This window comes from Chaetodon auriga, chromosome 3, assembly GCF_051107435.1.
Source record: "Chaetodon auriga isolate fChaAug3 chromosome 3, fChaAug3.hap1, whole genome shotgun sequence".
NCBI lineage: Eukaryota > Metazoa > Chordata > Actinopteri > Chaetodontiformes > Chaetodontidae > Chaetodon > Chaetodon auriga.
In genome coordinates this window covers 26625328-26652407 of record NC_135076.1, presented here as the reverse complement: position 1 = coordinate 26652407, position 27080 = coordinate 26625328, and the positions used below count along the sequence as shown (strand labels likewise).

Below are 27080 nucleotides of genomic sequence, written 5' to 3'. Positions count from 1 at the left end.
ATGACATTTTGCTCAGGATTTGATTTAGACCGACAACGGAAAAACGGAATAAAACAAGATCAAAAAGCATTTTGCTGAAGTCCTTTATTTCATTTGCTGACAAATAGAGGTAATGTACGATACAAACCTCAAACTGAAGTGTTCTTTGATCACTTGACCAATGTATTCTCACAGAAGGCTTTGTTAATTTTAGGGCAGAGCCCGTTTTAACATGGGGAACATGAACATTCATGTTCAAGGTTTTGGGCTGTTTATGTTCTGAAGAATCACGGTTCAGATTGAGAAAGATTCCTGCTGCCAAATAAAAGCCTAGTGTAATCATTTCAATGCAAATTTGACTTTAAAAACCAACTTTTATAAGAAACCAATAAGAACCAAAATGACTGAAAACACGTGGCTTCAAACAAGATGTCTGCTCCAACATTAATACTGAACTTAGAGAATCTGTGCCATGTACCAAACTGACCAGCCTTCCTAAAACAGCAAACTGTCTGCGCTGGCTTTAGCAAATCATGATCAACATTTTCAATTTAGGGGCGCGGGGTAAAACAAATCCAAATAAAAAGTTAGCATTTCTGCCCCCGTGAATAAAAAGCTGCAGAGAACTAAATGGCGGGGCTGGTAACCTACAGCACCGGGCTACCAAACGCGTTATACTTCAGGTAACGTTGCTTCGGGATTCTCCGATTGTGAAAGAATTTGATTGAGCGTACAGAGTACATCAACTCCACGACGTGCTTCTGTTCAGTGCAGTCACGTGCCGCTTAATTCACGTTGTCAGAGGAGCTCGGCCAGGGCTCCGAGCTGCGCCTGCTCAGCGTGGGGCGCCACATGTTCCAGGGGTTGTAGGTGCGACTCATCTCGGTGGAAGCCGGCGGCGACGGGGCGGGACTGCTGACCAGATCCGTCAGAGTCGTTGAGCTGGTCGTCGGAGAAAAAGGGTGTAAGGTCGAATCTGCGCTTGTTGACCAAATGGAGCTCCCGAAGGGCGTGGTTGCAGACCAGGGATTGCGGGCGTTTCCCAGGAGTGACTGTTAAAAAAGAGAGAGAGAAGCTTCACAGTGGTGTAGGAGCAGGAGGATGGTCGGCAGGCTTAAAACAAACGGCGGCTCTTACTGCAGTCGGGGCAGTGGGCGAGCCGGAGCTGCTGGGCCAGGAGTGCAGAGAGTCGCTGCTCGGTATGTCCCAGATGGAGGAGGGCACGGGGGTGAACTCAGGCCAGCTCTGCTGAGGCTCAGATGACTTTGGGAGGTTCATTCCACTGAAAACTAAAAACACACACACTTCAGTCTGCATGCAGCTCCTCCACATCCTCCTGGTTATTCAAACAGCTACACGGGTTACCTCCTGTCAGGTTGAAGGAGTTGTTGGGTCCGAAAGCAGAGAAGGAGTTGGCAGAGTGGAAGTTTGGACTACTGGCTGTGTCGATGGGACTCCACAGTCCAGAGCTGAGGGACAGAAAATACGTGCAGATGATTCCAGAGGGATTTTATCCTGATGTCTGTGAATGCATTTTCTCTATTTTCACCCTCACGTTACCTGTCAGAGCTGTCACTTTCCACTGATGTCATGTGTGCCAGACTCTTGCCTTGGCTGTCACTTTTACCTGGTCCAGAGCCACCTGACGAGCACACGAGAGATCAGCGTTATCTCATCGCGTAATTGATCGATTATTGATCGAGCGTTTGTTCATTGCTGCATATTTACCTGGACTTTTGTCATAACCAGCAGCTACAGCAGCAAACGTGGGATTCCCATTTTTGCCTGGGAGTGGAGTGGCTGCAGACAGTTTATTTCCTGGGGCCTTCTTTTGATTTCCCTCACTGCAAAAACGAGAAAGAAATTCACCAAGAATCAGGATTAATTGGAGTTACATCCACTAATTACCGCTTTCCTCACTGTGAGTTAATTACTTAATTAATTACTAGTTAAGCCACATTTTGGGGCAGATTATAGGCCTGTACCTCATTTTTATTCCTATTTAAAGCCAATAAACACAATTTTTAAATCATTTTTTTCTTTTCTTACAATATGTAGGAAATGAAATCACTACTAGAGTGAAATGAGGTAGAATCATGTTTTCAGTGGAGCATCCCTTTAACCTGATATACTACCGTCATCGTTAGTCTTTTCAGAATTTCAAACGACATGAGCTCAAATAGCGTCATTTTATGAGCAAAGCTGCAGCGGTTGGATACCTGTTGCTGTTGAGCACGCTGCTGTAGGTGCCCCGGGACAGTAAGCTGGGGGAGGTGGGTGGAGGGGAGCAGGTCCCGGCCGTGACGGATCTCTTCAGGAAGGGGTCTGCGTTTAATGTCTGGAGGGAGATCTGCTGGAGGCTGTCAGCTTCTGCATGTGGAGGACAGGAGACGATCAGGTCTTCACAGGTTCATCAGTGAGTATGAGACAAAGGACAGACACCGGACAGGACGGGATCTTGACTTACGGACGCTGTTTTTGGAAAGCGGTACATCCCACTCTGGAGATGCAAACTCCTTCTCCCCCTCAGAGCTGCTGCTGTGGCCCAGCTCGGGCACGGAGCCGCTGGACAACAGTTTGGCCAACAGAGAGGGACGCCCGTCCTCCAGCTTTCCATCTACTGTCAAAGCAAACACGTCACAAACACGTCTGGTGTTGAAGCAAAGGACACGGGGACAACATTTAGAGAGCGAGGACACTCACGTCTCTGCTTCTGCACGGGTTTCGTCTTTGGGATGTTGGTGAGAGGGTAGAGAGCTTTGGATGTGAAGCTCTTGCGTTGTTTGTTCTCCAGCGGTGTTACATAAGGCAGCTCCAGAGAACTGAGAACAACGAGGAGAACAAAAGATGAGAGCGTCCAGCTGCAACTGAAGACGAAATACAAGTGAAATCAAAGGGAAACACCGAACAAACCTGGACTTTTCTGCTTGGCTCTCTTTCTTTGTGGTTCCTTGTTTCTTGGTTTTGGGTTTGATTAAGAAGTTTGAAGGTTCTTCTTTCACTTTTCCTGTTATTACTGTCCTCCCTTTCTTTGTCAATGGTTCCTGGAGGAAACGATGGGAAAAGGTCAAACAGCAGCTCGCTCACAGTATGATGATGTCGCAGCGGTGGAGGAAAGCTGTTTTTAAGTCTTTTGAGTCTCAAGACGTCAGCAAGTTTTTCTGGTTTGTCAAAGCTGAGATCAGTTCACTCTTCAGTTAAAGATGAGAAGCAATGAACACATTTTGCAAAGCATTCACTTCTAATTCAGTTGACTTAAAATTTTCAGGCGTCTCAGTCAACGGCCACTTTCATTTTTAACTGAAAGCTCATATTTTTTACAGTGTAATGTGAGCGCTGTCGTGAACTGAAGCACTGACCCAAACACAGAGCTTTCATTTAAAGTGTCGGAGGGATGCAGATTTATAGGAGGACAGGAAGTGACATCGGTGCAGATCGAGAGGCTGCAGGCTTTTGTCACGATGACAGAAAACTTAAAATAGTAAAATTCAAAGTTGAATCAATCATTATCATTAATTCAATCAACGAATGAAACATATGAATAATAATCATCTTAAATATCTGACAAAAAGAAAAGATCATTTCATAACAATTGGCTCAACTGTGGGGCAGAGAACAGGTGACCTGATGGACAGAATGAGAAACTACGGAGCTACTCGTCTATGGACTCATGTTATCAGGAAAGGCTGCAGTCTTTCATTTGCACGTACGCACAGTATTCTGTTTTTCAATATTCATGCGTCATAAAGTCAAATCTCAGCTTTTTGCCTTCGTGTCTCGAGTCTCATAGTCAAGTCAAACCACACGTCCTCATTTTTGAGTCAATGTCAAGTGTGCGGCTCTGGAGGAAGCACCAGGACGCGAGCGGGACGGCAGCAGGTACCTCTTTGATGTTTGCCTCCACGTCTGGATTGGAGGTCTCTGTGGTGGTGGAGGAGCTGTCGTCGTTGTCAGCCAGGTTATCTTTGAGCTCGTCTCCCTGAGTCTTTACTGATGATTTTTTCTCTTTCTCCTCCTTCTTCCTCTGGGCTTTTGCTTTGCCCCTCAGCTTCCCTTTAGATTCCAATACTGCAAACAACATCAACACATGCGTCAAAGCCCTGTCAATGATTGCTGAGGCCCCTGCCCTGCTGCTCCCGCCTGATAAAAAGTGGGTACCTTTGTTTTGTATTGACTGAGAGCTCTGTTCCTGTAGAGTCTCGCCGCTGAGGGACTCTGGACGGTCGAGGTCGTTGTCCATGGCTCCTATCAGGTTGGCATATTCTGCATCCTCGGGGCCGAGGCCTCTGTGAGGCAACGATGACCCGGCTAAACTTTGACTCTGGAGATCCAGCTGTTTGGCACTCCGAGCCTTCCGGTTGGTTAGCTGACAGGCGGCTGGAGGGCCGTCTTGGCCTGAGCTTGTACTTCCTTTGGTCAGCTGGGAGGAAGCAGCTTGCATAGATGTGCGGCTGAAGCCGATCCTGGACCTCTTCTCTTGGCTGTCTGAGTCGGATAAGGTGCGGCTGTTGCCTTGTCGGCCTCCAACCCGAGCTGCTCCGTTACTGGACGCGTAAACTCCTCTGGAGTTCTGGGGCGAGTCGCTGTAATCATTCAACCTGAACGGAGACAGAAGAGACTCAGACACTGAACCCTCTCACATTTTCTGCCCCTTAAACAAACTTCCTTTGAATCCCTTCACTGCTGTTTCATCTGATATTGCTGTAAAGATCACATTTTGTTTCTTTCTGCAGCTGATTTCTTCTTACATTCAGAAAGAGTTGAGCAGCCAATCAGGGAGTTCTCACTCGTTAACTGCATCAGGTTAAACATGCAAAGCTTCCCGAATGACCAGTGATAAGAGCCAACAGGTGGTTAGAGCACCAGACACTGCAAAACCTGTGGACAGTGGTTAACCACAGACACTTCACCACTGCCTTCTCTGTGTCAGAGTCTGATCAATCAATCAGAACGATGGATCACTATTTCAGCAACAGCTAAAGGACACACTCGGACTGTTTTCGAGTAAATAAAATAATGATGAGGAGCTCTGAAATCATGAATATCAGATCCATCTAATATACACTTACTTTGAATCACTGTGAATTTGCACAATTTCCCTGAGATTAAACGGTCTCCCAGTCTCCAACGTGGAGTTGGATTCCACTGACACACGTCTCTTGAAAGGCTCCCAAATGCTCTGAGCCTCCAGGTAGGCCGTGGCAATCACCAACAGAAACATAAAACTGGAGAGACATAAACACACGTCAGCTGTGAGACGGGCTGGAATCCGAAACGAAGCGCGGCGCTGCAGACTGGACTCACCTCATAATGAGAGACACGATGATGTAGAGCTCCAGCTCCCAGCTCGGTCTGGGCAGGGTCTCTGCACATGCAGCTAACATGTGGTAGGGCAAGGAGGCGTTCAGGACAAACACGAACTCAGAGCCTCCACATGTCACCAGTTTCAGCTCCCGGATCACTCGAGATGAAGTGAAGTCGGGTGTAAACCTGGTAGGAAAGGAAGGAAACGTTTAGGGGCCGTTTCAAACAGCACAAAAACCTCCCTGATCTGCATCTGAAATCTATCACTGTGCCACAAAGTGAAGAATCCTAATTACAGCCACTGAAACTTCCTTTCAAAACGAAGATTTGTTGAATTGAATCCTCTCTGAGATACACTGGATTTCAGAAGGTATGGCTCCCCCCAGAGGAGGTCATCCCAGTGTTTTTCTTTCTTGAAGGGTCGTTATGGGATTCATCGAGTCACCTCAAGGGCTGACTGCAGATGATGCCTTCAAGCGTTCTCTGTAATTAAATGTATCTATCACCTCACATGCACCTGGTGTTAAGATGTATCCTGCCAAGGAAAAACGCACATGTTCACTTCTTACATAGATGCAAACACAATCCAAACAACATGCTGGCGTCTGCAGGCTAACACAGATATCTGCTTTCAGCAAACAGAAAATTAGGTTGATCAAATTTAGAGAGCGAGCCTGCAAGAGGGTGAGAACAACTCGCTGAATTACACGTGACGAATTCACAAGAGGGCATAAGAGGGCATCAGCACGTCGCTGCAGCCTTTGGTGGGTGTTACTATTATTTACTGAGTGTAAACAGAACAAAGCCACCCAAAGCCAGTGTTGTTATTAGAGCTCTGCTTTTCCTGCTATGGGTGAAAATGCTTTGATTGAATGTGAAGAGTTTGATCAAAACAAGCTTGATTTGATGTTGTTCATTCCACTCTGCATGCTGTTTATCACGCACTAGTATGGATATTTATAGTTTAATGTGCAATAAATAGTGTTACCCTGCAGTCAGACCAAAGGTTGGTGAGGGAAGTCGTAAACGTAGCACACGCTATGGCTGGCTGTAAATTACACAGCGTTTTATTAAACATGTCGCTGTCATCGATCTCTGTCTCTGTCCTCACTGAACACTCGCTGCAGCCCAGCAGCTTCCCTTATAAAACAGGACTATAAACACACTTTATTTCCTGAATGAGAGTCCCACCCTCGCTATCAAACCGGCTGAACGTTGGACAACTTCATGGCTTCACACGTCGAAGTTTAAGAATTGAGCAGACTTAACTCAAAATCTAACAGGTGGGTTAATTTCCACCTGGACATGAATGCATCTCGTCCCATTCTACATAGAAATGGAGAAGTGGAAGCGATACATTACCCATAAGCCACAGCTGCAGCCCCTCGGGGGACTACGTGAATCCCCTCCTAAACTAACACTCTTGTCCAAACACTGCTCATTTTCAACACGCATTGAGCCACGCTACGGACTGCACAGCTCTTCAGAAACAGCTAGCATGTGAACCGAGGCTAACAAGACACCGAGTTCATTTGATAAATCTACTTACTTCTCATTTACTTGCTGCCATGTGGCCCAAATGCCCAATCTCACAATGTTAACAAGAGTGAGAAATAAGTTGCGTGTCCGCCCCGTGATTCGGATCTGCTCCAAAATCCAGCTCTTCTCCGGCTCATTCTACACACTTCCAACAAGTTTCATGAAAATGGGGCCAGTAGTTTGTCCTGCTGACAAACGGGACCAAAAACAAAACCTCCTCGGTGGAGGTAAGAGTGGGCGGGTAGGCTGACAACCTGCTAGTTTACAACAGGTAATAAAAATCAGATCACTAAGCAGTGAAGGTGTGCGGCTCTCATTTGACACATCTGATTGGTTTAAGGCCTCCACAGGTGCTTTAACCAAAACGTCTTCAGTGAAGAAGGTCCATCGCGGCCTGTGACCAAACTTCACGTACCAATAAGAGTGACGAAGGTGTCAAATGTCCTGCGTTAACAGGTGCAAGTAAACACACCCACACAGTTCTGAGGAGGGGCTTAATGAGGAGGAGGACTTCTAACACGGGACACTTTCAATTACAGCAACTTTTTAAATATAGTTTCAGATTTAGCAGTGACCCTTAATCTAGTGGCATTTGTAAACACCCTTAACACCGATGTGTCAGAATATTTGATCAGGGAAAATGAACCTTCAACCACTGCAGCGCCTCTGAGTTTGGACAAGAGGACTTTGGACAAACAGCAACTTTTACATCAGTATTTATAGTCAGAGAGGGTGAGGACGGTACGTGGCCGCCGAGCTGGTGTCGCTCTGACTTTTGGGTAAAGCTTGATTGAAGAGAAACGTCCTGACTTGAATATTTGAGGTGACTGTGTGTCCACATCGAGAGCGGACTTGAACTTTAAAGCAAAACGAGACCCGAGGGGAGCGAGCAGAGACAGAGAGCCGATTCATCCTCTCACTGAGGGCTTACTCAGCCACAGAGGCTGAGGACGAGTATTAATAGAGCCTGTGGGTGATGGGGAGAAGACACACACTCACACACACTTCGGTTCCCATGCAGCACACACACTCTTTTGCTTCTCACACACGTCCAGATCAGACAGACACTTGCAGACAAAGAGACACGACGCCTTCGTCCACTTACAGTATGATGAGGTCTTTTGAAGCGTTTGGCTTAAGTGCAAATTCTTGACAGTTGAGAACTTTGAATCCATAACCTTCACAAGCTTGTCCGTTGATTTCCGCTGATCTGATGGTGATCGGGAGCAGGCCCGTGTTCTCCACCCTGAAGGTCCTTTTGAGAGTGAAGTTTGGCTCTTTGACTTTTGTCTCTGAAATGAAAGAGGACATCATTTTTAACGGACAGTTTTAACGGCCTGTTGTTATTTTATCACTGTCTTGCATCCTCAGTTAAAACAGAACTCATGCACAGCTGATGCAACAGACCAGTGGACCGAAATAAGCTGAAGAAATTGTGCTTTTTAACAGTAACGACACTAATGATCGAACCGTATGTGGTGCGAATTCTCCTCGTAGTTACGACATTCTTGGTGTGCAGAAGCCTGTTGTAGAAATTATACACATTAATAAACATCAAACTACTGATGAGTCATAGACTCAACATGCAGAACGTGTTTCACTGTGTGTTAAAGTTGATCTGGGCATCACGACGGCAGACGGTACCTAAAGTAAACAGGCTCTCAGACTCCATTTACTCCTATTTAAACCCACTGAAATGAGATTGTTTGTGAGGTATTCACAGACTTTGTGGAAGGAGTCAGGAGTCACGAGGGAGATTCATCAGTGTGTCTGTGTGAGTTTATGGACAGCTGTTAGCTTGAGTGGAGCCGATTTTCTTTGGATATAACCCGGGAAAAGAAAGACAAAATATAAATGAATTTGTGATCTGGCCTGTGGGGAAAGATATATGTGGCTGAGTGTAAAGTTAAAGCGACATCTGGATTTTATCCGGATACGAAAACGGCTGAAAAGGGGCCCACGCTCGCGCTGATCCGGACCACAAACTCACTCTCTGTGCAGTCTTTGAGCAGAGCCTCAGTCATCTTGAACCTCAGCGAGCTGCCCTGTCCCGGAGGCTTTCCCGCAACTTTCAGGCTCTCCGTCGTACCTCGGCCGTGAAGCACGATGGTGTCGATCACAGTCAGATTATTCCTACACGGATTCCCAAACGAGCACAGAGTTACAGAGGAGAAACAGATACCTGCTGAAGGGACTGTTTGGTTCTGTCATTACCTGACTATGAGGAGGGAGGAGACGCTGTGGTTGCTGACGGGAGTGAACCTCACGTTGAATGACTTGACTTCTCCGGGCAGCAGGAGGAGGTTGTACACAAAGGGTCTGGTTGATCCCTCTACGAAGCCTGTACTGCTCTTCATTAGGGATGTCTGCCAAACAAACAGAGGGCCTGTTAGAGACAAACAGCTTCCACACGCTGCCTCCGCCTCGGACAAGAGGACCGAGCATGTGCAACCAACTGGCTCTCTGAATGCCTGAATGATGGCGAACGTCTCGCGGCACTCACTTGATTTCTGTGAACCTGAAACTCGAAGGTGTTTGTGTCGATGTTGATGTTGGATAAATTTCCTAATGGCAACCTGGGAAATAAAATCAGAGAAGACCACAGTCAGAGTCAGGTGAGGGGACAGAGGACAAGAAGGCTCCGGATTCGTGGAGGTTCCTCACCGGTCCGCCAGCTTTCCAGAGAAGACTGAGGGGTTGGGTAACAGGGCCAAGGGGAGAACTTGGACGTAGACGAGGACGTCGGCAGGATTCTGCAGAATCACCTCCTCGTCCTGCAGAGACGCACAAAGATGCCCGCCTCGGTTTCGAACACAGAACTTTAGGATACTCCTGCATGTGTTGTGACAAGAGGCGGATTGTTTGTACTCACAGAGGAGCTGTTTGTGTTGGTCAGAGGGAACGTGATGCGCTGGGAGGAGTTGACCACCGAGGGCCAGGTCAAGTGCGCCGTTATTTTAGCCTGCACGTTTTTCTGAAGGTCCGTGTTGACTTCAAAGACAGCTTCAACCCTTTTCGAGGAGAGAAACATCTTGTGACAGTCTGTAAACAGCCCGTCTGCATGAAAACAGCTAATTTAACAGCAAAATTTGATAACCAAAGCCCAAAGGACGCTGAATCTTAACCCCTGACGTGCTTACTTATGGCCCGAGCGCTCTTTCAGCTCCTTCCATCGTCTGAGGAGTTTCTGGTGGAGATCCACATCGGCGTCCCAGATATCCTCCTGTAAGGCCAGCCCATGAGGCTTCGCCTCCGCTGTGAAAGAAAAGATTTCTTTTTTTAATTTTGACTCCTGTGAAATTTGACTGCTACACACACACTCAAAAAAACCAAAACAAAAAACTTACATTTAAGCACAAATGGCAGCCCCACATAACAGTGATCACCACACTGCAAGCTGGCGTCAAAATAAATATTTGCCACCTGAAAAAGATGGAGGAAAGAAAATAAGTTCATGTCGGTGCGGCCGCGTACGGCTCGCTCGCGGCGCTCGGTGAGCTGAGGCGCTACCTTAGATTTCCGTCTGGGCTCCAGCTCGTCTTTGTTGTTGCGGAGCCGTTTGTAATAGAAGCGTATGTCTTCTGTCAGGGAGCGGATCTGCTGTAGCCTCACTTTTTGTGTGAAGGAGCTCTGTATGCTGTAGCTTTGATGAACGACTTTCCCCTGAGGACAAACACAGACACGTCAGGAGCTGCCAGCGCGGCGCGGCTGTGAGAGCTCCCTCGTGAACACATCCAAATGTTTACTTACTGGGAATGAAGGTGGTAAAATGATGTGTTTGGGGGAGCTGGTTAATGTGCCCACTGCTATGAGAGCTTTCACTGGGATGGTTAATATCTGAGGGAAAAGCAAAAAAAACCTGTCACCTTTAGACTGAATTGGGCGTTTTTCTTGAGAGAGAACAGCTGATCTGTGACGACCTACCTCGTAATCTGTGGTTAGATGCACGGCTCCATCATACGTGCCCTCCAGTGCCTTGGCCACGAGTGTCACTCTGAATGCTGCGTAGTAGCCAGATGCTAATATCACCTGGGAAGACACAAAAACATACAAATAAGTTTTCTTTGTTTTCTTAATACAAAAATACCTCACAAGGCCCAAACTTCAGATTCTCCACATGAGGAAGCGGTTCGCTGTAAAGTACCTTGTTTTGGGGGGATTTTTCTAATGTAGTGGTTGTGAGATGTTGATATTTTCACATCCTGTATATAGTGAAACTGGCATGCGGTAGTGTGCCCTTTTGTGGGTCAAAATAACAATCACCGTTACGGTATTCTACATGTGTAATATCAGAATCACATATTTAAATGTTTGTTTCTGATACTGAGAATTCACTTCCTGCTTGAAATAAGCTTCGATGTGGTTAAGACATAACACACTTTATTCTGTGTTTAAAGACAAAAACTACTTATGATTCAAGATCTCAAACACAATTCAAGAGCATATTTCAAACTTAGACAGTAAAAGTTTCACGGACAGATCTGAACTGATGAATTACAGATGTTTTCTCTCCTTGTTCTCGTGCTTCTCCTCGAGTCTTTTCAGACGTCTGCAGTAGTTCTGCATTAGCCTCCACAAGCTGGAGTCACTGTCAGTGTCTGAGCTTTTGCACGTCAGCAGCAGCAGACACAAACAAAAGTGAGCAGGTCAGTCGAGTTTGCGTCGCGGTGACTGTGAGCTACGAATGGTCACGTTAATGCTCGTGTTTGCATGAGCTTGACGTTAGCAGCTAGTTTCCTCGCAAAGAAGCAAATACAAATGAATTAATTTTGAAAACCAGAGGCGAAATCTAGAGTTTCTACCACATTTCGTGCGATCAGAGCGTGAAGCTAACAGCAGCTTTGCAGTGACACTGCAGAGGTCTTACTGTTTTATGATGGGAGGCTGAAGTGTTCTGCAGCTCTCGCAGGGAACTCAGGGCCACTGTTGTGTTTCCTTTCTCTGTCTTCAGCAGCTCCATGGACAGACTGTCTCCTGTGACCAGCCAGGACTTGATCTCCAGCTGGAGGACAGAAAGCAGTGTGACTGAAAACACGACACACATGGACATATAATGCTCTTTGCAGTAGGATTTGTGTACTTTCTCCGAACAATGTGTGACGCTTTATCAAGTATCACTGTGGACATGAATATGTTAGCACAAAGGCTGATGTTGGAACAGGTTTAACTATTGCAGTGAACATACTGCAAAGCACACGTCAGCATAGTGGAAAAAAAGCAGAAGTTCCTCACACAATGGACCTAATGGTGGATTGTAGTGCTGTGAAAAGCTAAGACAATCACAAAAATAAATCATTATTTTTTACTTTCCTTCCAGGACAAAACATCCCTAAAATCCGACACTTGTTGCGTAATCAGCCACTGTTCTGTGTGTATTGAAATGTGCGCAGTTTACCGTGTAACCTCACCTCTATGGGATTACTGTTAACCACCACGAATATGATGCTGCTGGTGTGGGTTGCACTGCGAACACCAAAGTCCAGGATGTTCTCCGTCAGACTGGGAGGCAGGACCAGTGGCTGTTCACGCCAGGCGACAAAGAGCAGACACCACGTTACAGACAGACACATACTCTAAGAGCACAGTGACTGCATGTGTTTACATTTAACCAAGTCCTGAATCTGACTTGACTTCTGTTTGACTGTAAAGAAAATTATGCAATAACAACATTTCTGTGAAAATTTGCAGCAGCTACAAAACAGAGCTACAGACCGAGCCAGACCGCAGCTAATGCAGTTAACTGTCTGTGTAGTTTCTGCATTCTGCGTGGCTTTGTACTGAATGGCTGCAGTGACTTGCTAAACTGTGGCCTCGAGAAACCACCGCCACACTTCCTGCCAGCCAGACAGCTAAAGCAAGAGAGCTACATCCAGCAACAGCTAGCTGGTGAAATAGCCACGGCTGGCCTTGTTAAAGCCGGAACTGAATCTAAACACTGATGTTTCCCCTCCAGTATATGACAAATATCCACTTATGATGGAGAGCAGACACACAGCTAAACTCCTGCCTAATGCTAACTAGCTTAGCAGATCTCAGTCGCTGCCGTCTCAGCTTTTGACTCTAGTGAACTTATGCAATTTGGTGTGCATGTGGACCGTCAATGTCCGTGCAGGGCGTGTACCTCCAGGAAGCCCGTGTAGGCTCGCACAGGCAGGTGAAACTTTGATGCGTTTGTGATGAGCAGGATGTTGCTGTCGATGTGAATGGAGGGTCGGACTGGCTGGAAGAGGAGGGAGAAGATGTACCGGGACTCGTGAGGGGGGATGACGATGGGCGCGCTGAAGTTCTGCACCTGAAACAGACAAAGTGGCGACACATTGACCTCCAGATCAGGCTTCACGGTCAGAGTGCCCTCCGTTGACCCTTTGCGGCGACACTCACATTAAACATGGTTTTGGCCTCTTCGGGCAGGGACACCTTATGTATCCGGATGGCAAAGCTGAAGGCATTTGTGAGGAAGATGGGTCTGTCCACCGGGTCGACGGGGCTGTCCCTGATGTGGAACAACGTCGCTGTGTGGTCAAAGCCCAGGTAGCTGCCAGAAAAGACGGCAAACCACAGAGAGTCTGAAGGAAACCAAAACTCTGAAAGAAATCTGTTTCTTCTATGTAACACATAAAGCCACCCACTCCCTGCACACCCACAGGACAACTCACCCCTCTAAAACTTCTGCCTGGTACGGGATTTCAAGCTTGGAGTAACTCTTTTCTTTCGCTTTAACTGTTATTTTACCAGACAACTGATATGGTCTTCTTGCTTTTGAGGCTGCAATGAAAAAAAGAAGGTTGAAACAGCGGATAAAAAGAGTACAAGGCTGCACAAAAGGAAGTTGTGTAATACTTCACCACTGTGCCAAATTGCTAGAGTGAGGACATGACAGAAAACTATTAAAGCCAAAGAACGTCCAGATGATTGCTTAAACACTGTCAACATGTAGTAGACAGACATAAGGTGAAAAGACAAGAACTCTGATTGCTTCATTTTTGCTTCAGTGAACCTAAAACAGGGGTCAAATGAAAGAACTCTCATGAGGAAGTTGATGCACAACACACAGTAATCTAAAAAACCCACAACTTCACTTCCTGTTGAGATGATATTTCTATGTTTGTGTCTCCCCGTGAAGACTCAGGCCTCGTCCACGCGTACATGGGTCATTTTAAAAACAGCATTCTTTCTCCTTTGTTCGCCAAAAAGAAATTAAAGAAATAAAAAGATAAAATATCCTGTCCGCACAAGCACTATAGAAAAAATGGCGGTGACGTCTGTGTATCAGGTTATATATCAGTAACCTTCGCAGTGTTTTCTGACGCCGGTTTCTCAGTAAAGGTGGAAGAGCAGCTGTACATTTATGTGTAAACATGTAAAGAGTCACGAGGCACTATTTTGGCCCCGTCTGCCATTGCCCAAAATGGCGTCATGTAAACAAAGGAGATAACGGCGCACACTGTGAAATCAAACAAGGGAGATAAGTGCACGCGCTCTGCCGTCACAAGCAAAATCTTCCCCGTCTAGAGTTTCTGAACATCTTCAGCCTGGAGGACTTTTCCAAAAGGTCCATTTTCAGTGACCTAAAACTGTTTGTGTGTGGACGAAAAGGCCAAAAACGAGCGAAAAAGCTACTTTTTCATTTCTTTAATAGCCGTGTACGTGTGGCCGAGGCCACAGGAGAGGAAACTGACATCATGCAGGCTCTGCAGCTCACACTTTAAAAAAAGACTGCTACGAGTTTCCTTGTTAAGAGCCTGGTTTCTGCGGAAATGGAGCATGAAGACGACGTATTTTTATTCCTTTATATATTCTTTTGGTTAACCTGTGTCTGCATCACGTCCTGGATTTACTGCAGGTATCAAACTGCATTAGTTTGGTGTACCTAAAAACTGGCAACTGAGCGTGTATTTCAGCAGAACAAAGGTCAGACATTACCACAGTAAAAAAAACACTACTTACCATCAAAAATGATAGTTGCGACTTTGGTGTATCTGCTCTCTCCAGCCTTCAGCGTGACCGCTTTGAAGTCTACTGTGACGGCTTCGTTTGACGGCGTTGTACGCACACTCTGAGGCAGAAGCGAGGCACGGGGTTACAGGAGGGACGAGATAAGCTTTGAAGGTTTTAAAAAGGCCACTGAGGATACCTACTGTGATCGGAACATCTTTCGTCCCTGAATTTAAAAGGTGCAGATTCAGCAGTTTGGGGCGATCTGTAAGATGGAGGCAGGTAAGAGTGAGAACAGAAGCCAAGCTGAAGATGGATGGACTGTGCAGCTTGTGTCGTCGGACTCCTCACCTTGTGACCGCAGCGTACCAAAGTCGAGCATCTCTGTGGAGGAGTAGATACCAGGGGCTGCACGGAAAGCAGACAAGTGTTAAATGACAGCGAGAGTTAAAATAGGTGTATTCACAGGGTTTGGTGGCGCACCTGAAGTGACCTCCACCTCTACAGGGAGGATGATGAACTGGTCCTCATTGGGCGCATTGGTTTTTATTCTGATGAAAGCGGTGTGGTTGTCTACATCTCTGGACGAGAAGCTGGCTCTCATCACCCCCTTTGTCTCAAAAGGGGGAATCTCCTGGAGGGAGAACAGGTGACAGTGACTCGACCGGACTGAACCGACACACATGCTGCAGCAAAAACAAGGAGACGTGGAACTCACCCATAATTTTCCAGTGCCTCCTTGTTGACCTGTGGGAAGCTCTAGATGGAGATCCCCACCACTGGAGTACATCTCAACAACCTGGAGGAAGACACACACAGCAAGTCAGTCCAACACTGACCAGCCGGTCCACACAAAAACAAACATTTAATCAAGGTTAAACATTAGACTCTAATTACTCTGAATTACCTGCAGCGGTTCACTGTACGGGTTGTGGATGTGTATTAGAGGTGAGAAGCTGCTGTTCACCGGGACTCGAGCCCCGATGAAGGGCCGCAGCCTGTAGGGGTTTGGGATACCGACCCCAAAAACCTTCAGGACAGAGAAGGAAGAGTCAGACACATTTCTCCTGCAGCTCATGGTCATAAAAATGAAGTTTTTTTTCGGTGGATACCTGGTATGTGAACACTCCATGATGTGACGTATTAATAAATAAAGTGTTTTCTACATTCCCAACTACTCGAGCGAGAAACACGACATCAAATGACGTGTTCCCTCCTGGTGGAATTATCTGTCGGAAGAACAGAAAACTGGCTCAGTGTACACGATGAAGATACGCATCAAACACTCGTGAACAGAAGACGGCTTATCAGCGTGCACTGACCCCCGAGCAGCTCGACCAATGACCTGAAAGATCTCAACGCGCACCCACACCTGACCCGAACGCTGCTGCGAACACACTCCAGCTACACTCTAACTTTAGCTTTTCAGAGGTGACTGCGGCCGCAGGTGGCGAACGTTCAGCAGCTTTTACGTCAGATTCCTCTGAATCCTTTGCGGTGGTTTATAGCAACATGAACGATCGACAGAAGTGGCACAAAGACTAAAATAGAGCAAAAGCTAATGTAACAGGTGTAGGCTTGGTTTCACAAGTGTGTGCGTTATATACACAATGTCCTCTTTGTCTGCATGTTACAGGGTACAAAATGATGAAACTGGCTTTCCATAATGTTCCATAATGTTAATCTAACTACACACTACACCATACATCACATTAACCCCTGCTGTGTTAATGCACTAACACTAACCCGCCTTAAAATCATGATCCGTTTCCTTGATCCAGACGACAGATAATCTTAAATTTGCATCTTTACTACGAAGAGCTTTGTGCTTTGTTGCCTTGTTCGGCTCCTCTGAGTGCACAATAATAACTGAAGGCAAATCAGATGAGCACAGCAACATCTTTATCAACTCCTCTCTGCTGGATTTTGCCAGCTGGACAGTCACAGAACAAATGTTCAGAGAGAAAATCAACCTGAAAGTGTAATATGGCCCCATCCCAACACACACAGGAAATTACACCCTTGCTGCAAACAACTGGTAATTCTAAATTTCCCAGACGTTTAACGATATCGACTCGCCCGCTAAAGGTACCACAGCGGAGTCCACGCAGGAAATGGAGAATGAAGCTACAAAACAATAAAACTAAAAACAAAATCACTTGTTAAGTTCTGATGCAAAACACATGTGCCACTGGAGCATGTGACCACAGCACAGACCTCCAGGGAATGAAGTCTCTAACTATATATGAGCTAAAGCGCACAGAAGAATCCTGGTGTATAAATAGACAGAAGACAGAAAAACCATTAGCAAAGTAACACCGGGCAAAATAAACAGCAGCAGACAGAAGGCAGGGATTGGTCATATGATTGATGTGTGGATCGATCTGCGTCGACGCTGCCCACTCATGACTTAACGTCGGAAAAATCACATTTTGGAAACATCTGCTCACTGTGAGGCTGAGTCGAACTCTTTTTTAGAAATATCTCTGTCACCGTAAGACGACGTGTTTTCAATTCACTGCAGTTTTCTTCAGAGTGAGGAAGCTCGTCAGCTCACAATCTGAATACTAACACCTGAAAACGAGTTAAACTGTTAAATAATCAATGTCTGAGGAGAACACAGGAGCATAAACTACACGCTGTCCCGGCCTGGCAAATGTTTAAGTGTGCAGCCAGAGTGTGTAAAGCCACAGAACAGGTCCGTCATGTTCACATGCAGCACACAAAACATGATTTACTTGCTGATGCATCAACATGAGAGACAGCACCACACTGCTGCTTACAGCCGATCAGTAAAACACAACGTCTTCATCCGATTGACCTCATGAGTTCGAGCAGTGAGGAAGTCCTCTGTCGCAGCTGTTTTCTTCAGGAAGTGCGAATGTGTTGCACTGTGTGGGTGGACGTCTGCTGATGGTCACCACTTTACGCTGCGTTTTGGCGATTATCTGTGCAGTCTCACAATGTACCGCACGGTGTTAAGAGCTCAAAGAAATCAGACTTTCTGCTGCAACTGTCTGACACTGACAGCTTTTTCTGCAGGGAGCTAATTAGATCTGATCTCCTGCACAGTTTGGGATCAGCTGGTCACATTACTGTTTGAATGTCTGTGGTCAGGCCGTGTTTGTATTCATGAGGCGTTTATAATAATACGATGGAATAACAGAAGAGGTCTGAGCGGCTGTTCAACACGTGCTGAGATTATTTTTCTCCTCCAGTCACAGTAGAGATCGTTTGATTAGCGCCACAGAGTAAAAATCTGTTGGTCTGGAAGCTTTTTCACCTGCTATGAAATATGATAACAATCTTTCTACAAAGTAAATATATTAACAACATAAAAACAGCTTCTGCAGCGTGATGCGCTGCAGGTAACTTTGCCCCAAATCGTCTTTCTGTGCAGGTGGGGGTGTCGGGTCACATGACCTCTTGGTGGCCTGTGTGAAAGACCAGGATGGAGACTTCTGACTTGCGTTTGCTATAACTGACCGCGGCGAAATGAACGTGGAACAAACACAAAGCGGGTGGGCTGCAGGAGGTCAACAGGCCGCTTCATTCAGGGACTTTTCTCATACATGGCGAGGCGCAGAACGGGTCTTCCTCGCACAGTAGTCAGTTATTTTGGACCAGTCCTCGAGGGACACTGCATCCTGTGGGTTTAAATTACGATTTCAGTGCTTTTAAATAAAGGCCAATAAAGAGGATGAGCCACGTTTAACTTCGTTACACTGCTGCCTGCTTTTCCTTTACTTGTTTACTGTGTCTCTTTACACACTGTGCTTCATCGCTGCTCCGCCTCTAAAAAACAGTTGAGACTACATCCCCAGAGTTCTTTGGTGTTGTCACATATTCTAACGACACGTGTGATTTGCATCAGGACTTCCCTCTGCACTGTCAGCGTCTGTTTGCTGCTGTTTATGTTTGCCGCTGATGCCTGCAGAGGATTCCTGACGACTCGAGTCTGAGTTTCAAGCAAAGACAGAAAGCAAAGGCCACCTGAGAGACAGACGTTGTGTTTCCTGATCAGCGTCTCTTCTTCACAATAACGTATCACAGGGTTAATGTTTAAAAAGGCTTCATAAAGTGTGATGATCGAATAACACGGTGAGATCAGCACAAAGCCGTGTGACTCCACGTTAACAGTGTCGATATGCTGAGACAAAACATGAAGGAAGTGATTCATACTCACCCTATTCTGGAAAAAGGATGCGTGAAAATGTGCTGTTGTTGCTGATATTGATATCAAACTAATTTGTTCTGAGCTAGGATTATGTAAATAAACTTTCTCCATTTTTGGCATTCCAACGGGCCTGTGAATGAGGAAGAGAAGCGTCTGTGAGAGCGAGTAAACAACAACGTGAGCAAAGAGATTAAACACACATCTAAGACAAACCGCACAGCGACACCAACATCGACACAAAGATCAACAGAGGAAACAAGTCTGGTGAAGAATTTAAGAGGAAAAATAAATGAACAATGTCAAAGATGTTTTACAGGCAGCGAAGACAAGAAGAGACAGGAGAGCTTTTCAAAGTAAAATGACTAACATAACACATAACGTCCCTGTTAGCAGCTCAACGAGGTGATTAATGACGCTGTGACGTTCCTCTGAGGGACCTCCAAATGTTTTATTTATTGCAAAGAACCACACAGAGGTTTAGCATGTTATAAGCCTTCAGCATGTACACTGCACCTTACATGACGAAGCGTAATGTAAAGGCTTTGATTTCCAACCTTCCAGGCAGCCTGTGGTTTCCTTCATTTCAATATGGTATGAAAGCAGACTTGTAGGGACTTGAAACTTGGGGGATTTTTTTAGGGCTCTGTCTGCTCGCAAATGCTCAATCGTGCAATGAGGAAGTCACTTTGGCTGAAGAATAAAGGCCACTAAAAGTTTACTGTGACGGATCACTTCTAAGACAAATGAGCAAACCTGAAAAATCGTCTGTATGATCCTCTGAACAAAGTGGCCTGTGGGACTCTGTGAAACGTGAATAAAAGCAGAATGCAATCATTTGCAAACAAACAGTGTTCCTGAGCTCCTGTATTAACATCCTCTATCCAGTCTGAGCCTTTCCAGGATGCCCCTTTCATAGCCAATCACGACACTGTCACCTGTTACCAATCAACCTGTTCACCTGTGGCATGTTCCAAACAGGTGTTTTTGGAGCGTTCGTCAACTTACAACAAATTCAGAATAAGCAGATATTTACACAAATCAATGACGCTGATGAGCTCAAAGATCAAAGATACTGTCTTTGTGCTGTTCTCAGCTGAGTTTATGTCAAAAAATGATGAGCATTTTGTCACATTCTGTTTTATTTACGTTTTACAGAGTCCACCTTTTTTGGAGGTTGTGAACGTGTCCAACATGTTCTGCTGTACATCTGAAGTGCAGCCTCTGTCTACAGGCTGCTTTATTTATATCCAATCGTGCAGTGTATTAGAGACAGGGTGAGAATTTCTCAAGGTTTCATTTTCATGCCCTCAAAACATTCACAACTGATAAGTGGATTGTTTATTGAGAAAGTAGGGCGGGCTGGGAACGCTGGGTCGGTGTAGGGCTATTCCGCTCCTCTGAGAACGAGCAAATCGTTTGCACACTGCACCCTAGTAAAGTAAGCTACGCCTGGAGCTGGGTCATGCAACATGGGTGTGCTCCTCCAGTCAGAGTGGAATGTGATCTGTGGCCTAGGTGAAGCTGGGTGCTGCCGCTGGAGCTGAAGAATGTGGTTTTGTGAAGTGCATTAAATCCTAGCTCAGCAATCCATTCATTGTTGACAGGCTCAGGTCACCTCAGGCAAGCTCAAAACTCTGGCTTTACTTATGATAGAGAGCTAAAGGACATACTGACCCACTGAACAATATTTCTGCTAACGGAGTTTTGTGTCTCAATGTGAAACGCAACGAAAACACATTAAAGGAAAACAGAAGAAGAAATGTGTGTGTGAGATAAGGTACATTTCATACTGCACGAGGTGAGAACATATCCAACACTCACTGTTCATGAAAGTCCAACATTGGAGGTTCAAATCGTATAGGTCGGCAGTTCCCACGGTGCGGGGACGTGCTGCGAGAGACGGGGACATGTGACAGCAGCAACAGCAGGACAGGAAAAATAGTATCCATGTTTGTGTGCATTTCAAACAAATGAGAGGCTAAACACACAAGCACAGACACCACAGTCTGCGCCCAGGCTCCTCCAGCACGGCATTATGGGACCACTCCCATCTGCACTGCACATTTTCCACACAAATCTCCATGAAAATCCATAGGCTGAAAAAAAAAAAAAAAAAAGAATCGCCCAACCAGGAAAAACTAAAAAAAACCCGTCTCTTGTCACCCTCAGAGTGGGGCGTCTCTCACACGAAGGCAGCAGCGTCTGAGCATCGGTCGCACCCACCTGGTCGTACGAGGCAGGCATAGCTCACCAAACCTGTTCAGCAACAGGTGTATCTTAACAATAGAGGCTGTCCCTACAGAGGCGCTGCTCTTCTTTGGCTGAGGTGATATACGCCAGAACAATGTAATGAGAGCCTCTATTTAAATCTTATGGAAAGAGAATTGGGTGATACAGGTGTGGTGTGTGACCAACGCTGTGAGTCACTTCACGGTCAAATAAAGCAAATGCCTCAAAGTTATGTTCTCATTTTACCAAAAAGTACCGAACTGTTTGTGGAAAAGTTGAGATGACCACAAAAATCCTACAAGCAGGGGAGCACTGCGGCTGAAACGCTTTACTCTCACGTCTCTGGCACCAGAATCGATGTGGCGGTGCCTTCTGGCGCCCACTTATACATCACTCACTTGTAATCACTCTAATATCACCCCGGAGTCAGACAATTTACCAGAGATCAATTTCACCTATTTACTAGCCAGCCTACGCGCACAGGAGAAGACAATGGCTGCAGCAGTGAGCTCCAATAGCAGAGCTGGCTGGAGATGGGATGGATTTCCATCCCCTGAGGCGCACAGTAATCCACCCAGAGCCCCGACCACGCAGCGCTCCTCCTGGATAATCTGTCATCTACAGCCTGTCCTCGCTCCTCTCATTAATATAACAACTACTGACAAAATTCTTGTGGGATTAAGGATTCAAATGGATCCTGGCTGTGAATTCTGCGCAGCCTTTCGCTCAGCGCCTCAGAGCTAATGTGTTGAATGTCAGTGTGTAATTGGAGGAGCCGGGGAGATCACGGGGAGGGCCGTGCTTCTTGGCCTCTGATCTGCATACGTCCAGTGTCAGGCTACCCTGAAGACGAGCGCATGAAAAATAATAAACAGCGACCGTGAAAAGCCTCTCAATTCCTGTGGAAGCGAGCGGCAACTTTCCTCACAATAGAGGAGCTCGCTGTGTGATCGAGGGGAGATAATAATTAACAGCAAAAAGGACAAACACTGCTCAAAAAAAAAAAGGGGAAGTTCAGCATTAAAAAACCTGAATCAACACAGTCAAACAGCAAACCCCCACCCACACACACACACACACACACACACACACACACACACACACACACACACACACACACACACACACACACACACACACACACACACTCAAAGGGAGTGGTCATGCTATGGCTGTGCAAGATAACCCTTTTATGGAGCAGAACATACTGTTCACATAGGAAAGCCTGGCTCTGTATGCTGCACCCAGACGAAACACAGGCAGACGACCAACAGAGCGCTGATATAAAAACATGATGTTAACGTGAACTGACATGAAAACTTGTTTACTTGTTCGACCTGTCGAACGCAGCCACACAGCCCTTTCCTGACAGACTGACACACTTAACCCTGCGAAATCTGTGCAGATTCCAAGCATTTTAGTGGACAGTCACTGTAGTTCTCATCACAGACATACGAGGCTAACGTCTGTCTGCGGCGGACACTAGAAAGCAAACTTTAACTTCCCCAAAACACTCTGCCTGTCGTCTACGTCTGTCACTCAAAGCATCCTGACTGGGAGGCCTAACCCGGGACCCTCATAAACGACCAGCAACCAGCCTCCTGGTAGCTGTGGAGAGGCACGCTGAGGTCTGCTCTGACAGCAGGTGACTGAGCAGTTTCTCTGGAGAATCAGCAGCACGCGTTTCAGAGAGCTGAGGGGTCGGTGCACACGGGCGTGATGTTGGGAAAAAGTAACAGTTCTTCGGCTCTAACTGGCTCTAACTGAGTTCACGCTGTCAACCAAAGGTGTTAGTTAGTTAGTTAGTTAGTGTGGCTCCAGGTTGTTGTTGTGTCTGTCGGGCTCTGGCAGTTTGTGATGATGACGCTCACACTTTGTATTTTTGGTGGTTCATACTTTGTAGCACTGCCACATGCGATAAAATTCCTACCCAGGTTTGTTATCCTTGAGAAGAAGAAGAAGAAAAAACATTTTGTACTTGCTTGTCTACATAACCGCAGTGACTGATAGCACATCTGCCAGTTTGTTGCGGTACAATTTCAACAGATGCTTTGTTGTTTCCTGCTTCAGTTGCTGGAAGCATAGAAAAGTGAGCTGCTGTTCAAGAACTCGTCAGACTACAGCGGGGGTCCTCAAGTTCATTTGCCCAAAGGCCAAACTTCTTCTAAGGAGACACTGCCGGGGAAGGGCTTACAAAAAGAAAAAAATCAAATGTATTTAGGCATAATTGGCCTATTGTAATTTAACACTTTCCCTTTTGTACAAAATTCATCTTATTTTCATGAGTCTGTGTGAATAAACTTTATGATTCTCTGACAAGGGAAGCTCCAGGGAATGACCAGCCTGGGCGGGGAGCGGTTTGAGGGTGGGTCCACGGAGCTGGACTATAATCTGATTCTGTTTAACAGGTGAACTATTAATTACAGGCTTTTTGGGCTCATTGCCAGGGGTTGGCAGGGTGATAACTCTCCAGACAGACTGGTCCTCTTCTGAATTCATTAATGTTGCCGGCTGGATGTGGCCCACAGACCGCCAGTTGACAATCACTGTCAACTATGAAAGCCTCACTTTATACTGACTTTGTTGAAATACTTAGCAGAAGAATGCAATGTGGGAACAGCATGTTTACTTAATGAAGAGGTTCAACGACACCCACACTACTATAACAGCATTTAACCACACAAACAAACATTTGTTTGGAGCTCTTGAAACAAAACGGGGACGGACATTTACAAAGAGAAAAGTAAAAACTTACCTTTGTTGATGATATAAACTAAAATCAATGTCAGACTCTGCCTGCAAAAAGAACAGAGACGTGAGCAATCACGACAATGTGGTTTAACTAGAAGGTACATCGTTACACTCAGACGTGGGTCAGATGTGAGACACAGGTAACGGCACTCACCTGTAAAAGTCGTCCCTCATCAAAATGTAAAACTTCTAGAATTGTGTCTGACTGAATGAATGCTGTGAAAATAATGACAGGAAAACCTTGTGAGTATTATCGCCATCACTGCAAAGAGAGCAATCTGTTTCTGATTTCAGCCCAGTTTTGAACTTTTAACACTTGTAACACTACAGCAGGATGGAGCATATCTGAAAATAGCTTTCTGCTACTGACCCCTCCTCCAGACTCTCCAAAGCAGAAGTCACCCATCAGCAGCAGTATTATATCTCCCTGAACCACAAAGTTATATTACTAGTAAAGATAACTAAGATAACTCCCTCCTTGAACTTTAACCTCTTGTACTTTCAGAGCAGAGAAGACACAAGAGACAGATCATGTTTGAGGTCTGTGTGGACGTCTGGTGTCTAAACCAGGCTGAACCATGAGGGAACATTTCATGTGTCACTGTGAACTCAAAACATAGACTTATGTTTCAGGATGTCATCGGGCGTCAGTCCACAGCGTTTCTGTGCATGAGGCTCACTTTGAACTGGATGAGCCTGAACCAGTACACGCTCACATTCTCCAGCTGAGTGTTAAAAGAGCAGTAAATCCTTAGTGATCACGTTATTATCAGCAGGATTTTCAGGACTGGAAGTTTCTTCCACTGACGGTCATATGACTCACTCCAAGTATGAATCGACAAGTTTGGAGAACTCAACTCAACGCTCAGCAGCGACGACGCTTTCACTGTACCGAGAAGCTTTTCACCTGACACCGTCACAATCCCACAGCTCCTGCTGCAACATCAGCCGCTGCAGATCATGTTCACAGCACACTTTCAGCACGGAAACCTGTTATTATGTTGGCCTGAACCGACAAATTAAAGAGCCGTAGTCTCCTGCTGGATATAAAGTGTGCGTTAAGATTAAAATGCCACAGCAGATCCAGGTGATCCAGTCACTTGCAACAACTCAGTTCCATTTCCTGTTTAGACTTCACAACTTGGATTACGCACAAGTGCATCAGCTAACATTAGAGCTATTCTGCCACGATGATCCTCCGGCCAGAGCTGGAGTGAATTTTTCCGAGTCACCTTTTTTGTTAAGTATAGAGCGGATAGAAATAACTTTTCCTACTGTACCTCAGTGGAACATGCAAGACTAACAGAGGACAGCCATAGTGAAAGTTACCCTGGACTGGATGCAAGTCCACACAAAGTGAAACTCTGAAGCATTACTTCAGTTGTTACTCAGCATATGATTTAAAAAAACTGCTATTCAAACAGCACCTGTACCCTCTGGTGCTCAGTCTGTCTACATGCATTAACAGAGGGCCTATGGTCACAGCTGTTGGCCGAGTGCAGCTGGGGGTTTCTTTGCTATTTCCAACCTGAAAGGAAGCAGGAAGTTTAATCTTTTCTCCCCTTTAGATCACATGTCACCCCTCCTGTCGTGGCCCTGTGTAATTCTGCACAGATAGTTCAGCAAATGAAGCACAACTACGGATCTCGGTGAGACTGGCTCAGTCTGTGAATCTCGCAGTGTTGACTTTGGCAGAAGCTAAGAGACTTCACAGTTTTGCCAGCTAACCCTTGCAACGCTACTTTACCATTCAGGTGCATTTTCTTGTGAGATAAATGTTTGGATTGTGTTGCAAGTTTGCGGAAGCAATGTAAACAATTTATCAGCACCAGACACGTTTCAGAGTTGGCACAGCTTATCTCGGACGTGGACTGCAGCTGTCCACTCAGGACCGGCGGACTTATCACTGTGACCTGACACGATCGGTACATCTGACAGCTGGACTCTCCGGTCCGCTGGATAAATAACATGCGGCTGTCATTTGGCCCGCGGTGGAGCGATCACTGCCAAGCTGAGGTCAAAATCAAAACTCCCAGCCACGTTTACAGTCACCTGACTGAATCAAACATTTCCCTTGTTGTGTCCAATATGAGGAAGTAATGTTAGGTGCCCTGCCAGCGATAAGGAGGCAGTGTTGTCATTAAAGCTGCCAATCTGACTTATCTCTTAATTGCAGTCCGTTCAGATCATACAGCAGCTGATGTAAGCTAACATGAATGCTAACTATGCGGCTAACGAGCTGCTCTTTCCGTCTCTGCCCTGGTTATTTTGTATGTTTGCTGGGCTGAATGTTAGCCTAACTTAGCCTTACATGGAAGGAATGACAACATAACAACAAGCTGCAAACGAAGCTAACGTTTACTGTAACGTTTAAGGCCACATATAGCTAACTACAGCAGGTTAACTAAGCTTTGAATCCATTCAAATGTCAGCCCGCTCCAGTTTCTGGAAAAAACAACTACAATTTAGCATGTTGGAGAGGCGTTAATGTTAGCGAGGCAGCGGGCTAGCTGAGATAAAGTTGGCCCGTAGAGGTAACCTCAACACACACTTCGTACAAATGTCTACGGAAGTTAGCGCTAGCTAACGCGGACGTAGCCAGCTAAGTTACAAACCTTGATTATTGGCCCGCGTCGTGTGAATAAAAGCAATAAATAACATCCTCAATAATCCGAAACATGGTGTTCTGGTTCTTGTGTGAGAGTGGCGAGAACTCTGGGCTCCTTCTCCGCTCGCCATGCCGCAGATCTTTCTGTTACGATAACAACCGAGCGAGTGTGCGGACATGCCCGTGTAAACCTCTGCTGACTCTGTCAATCATAGCCGTGCAGAAAAAACTCGAACTCAACTGAGCAGAAGCTAACTGGTGAGCAGGACGTTGGCCTCGCTTCTTCTTCTTCTTCGCTTCCTCTTCCGCTTCATGTGTGCCGCGTCACGGGCGGACGCGCGCGGCGGGGTATACTGCTGCCTGCTGCCGCGGAGCGAGCGGGGGTCTGCGCGGGGGTTAGTCCCCCAAAAGATCCACGTTTCATCTCATTACCGCTTTGCACTGTGTGATTCTACGTTTTCATCTTCATGCCATTACATCTCATGCAATATTACACATTTACTTCAATATTACATCCGTGTCTTCTTGTATTAAGTCTGTGCTTATTCATATTTTTTC

At 46.0% G+C, this 27080-nt stretch overlaps 1 protein-coding gene across 2 annotated transcripts; it reads right to left on the bottom strand.

Moving 5' to 3' along the window:
• Nucleotides 1-69: 69 nt before the first annotated feature.
• On the bottom strand, nucleotides 70-26845 carry tmem131 (transmembrane protein 131). Of its 2 annotated transcripts, none has more exons than XM_076726589.1 (41): nucleotides 26530-26845; nucleotides 24069-24130; nucleotides 23919-23959; nucleotides 20756-20824; nucleotides 18944-19064; nucleotides 15870-15986; nucleotides 15665-15787; nucleotides 15476-15556; nucleotides 15241-15391; nucleotides 15109-15165; nucleotides 14961-15022; nucleotides 14770-14878; nucleotides 13479-13587; nucleotides 13204-13357; nucleotides 12944-13114; nucleotides 12231-12341; nucleotides 11690-11824; nucleotides 10747-10851; nucleotides 10573-10659; nucleotides 10333-10485; nucleotides 10170-10245; nucleotides 9963-10077; nucleotides 9695-9833; nucleotides 9487-9596; nucleotides 9326-9398; nucleotides 9037-9188; nucleotides 8813-8955; nucleotides 7928-8114; nucleotides 5284-5469; nucleotides 5049-5204; nucleotides 4138-4577; nucleotides 3863-4047; nucleotides 2893-3023; nucleotides 2683-2801; nucleotides 2447-2599; nucleotides 2199-2349; nucleotides 1708-1823; nucleotides 1540-1621; nucleotides 1345-1448; nucleotides 1117-1268; nucleotides 70-1031 (listed from the first exon to the last, which is right to left on the bottom strand). In XM_076726589.1, the coding sequence occupies exons 1-41, from the start codon at nucleotides 26699-26701 to the stop codon at nucleotides 765-767; spliced, it is 5427 nt and encodes a 1808-aa protein (XP_076582704.1). In that variant the 5' UTR covers nucleotides 26702-26845; the 3' UTR covers nucleotides 70-764. The 2 variants fall into 2 exon arrangements, with proteins under 2 accessions (XP_076582704.1, XP_076582703.1); XM_076726588.1 differs by having other exon boundaries at nucleotides 2447-2596; nucleotides 26530-26812.
• Between the last annotated feature and the right edge of the window lie 235 nt (nucleotides 26846-27080).

Excerpts from the sequence above, each read along its gene's own strand:
- tmem131 (XM_076726589.1), bottom strand. The coding sequence starts at position 26,701 with ATGTCCGCACACTCGCTCGGTTGTTATCGTAACAGAAAGATCTGCGGC. Across the intron at positions 1,824-2,198 it reads AGCGTGCTCAACAGCAACAG|TGAGGGAAATCAAAAGAAGG; the intron begins GTATCCAACCGC and ends TCGTTTTTGCAG. Across the intron at positions 1,622-1,707 it reads TGGTTATGACAAAAGTCCAG|GTGGCTCTGGACCAGGTAAA; the intron begins GTAAATATGCAG and ends TGTGCTCGTCAG.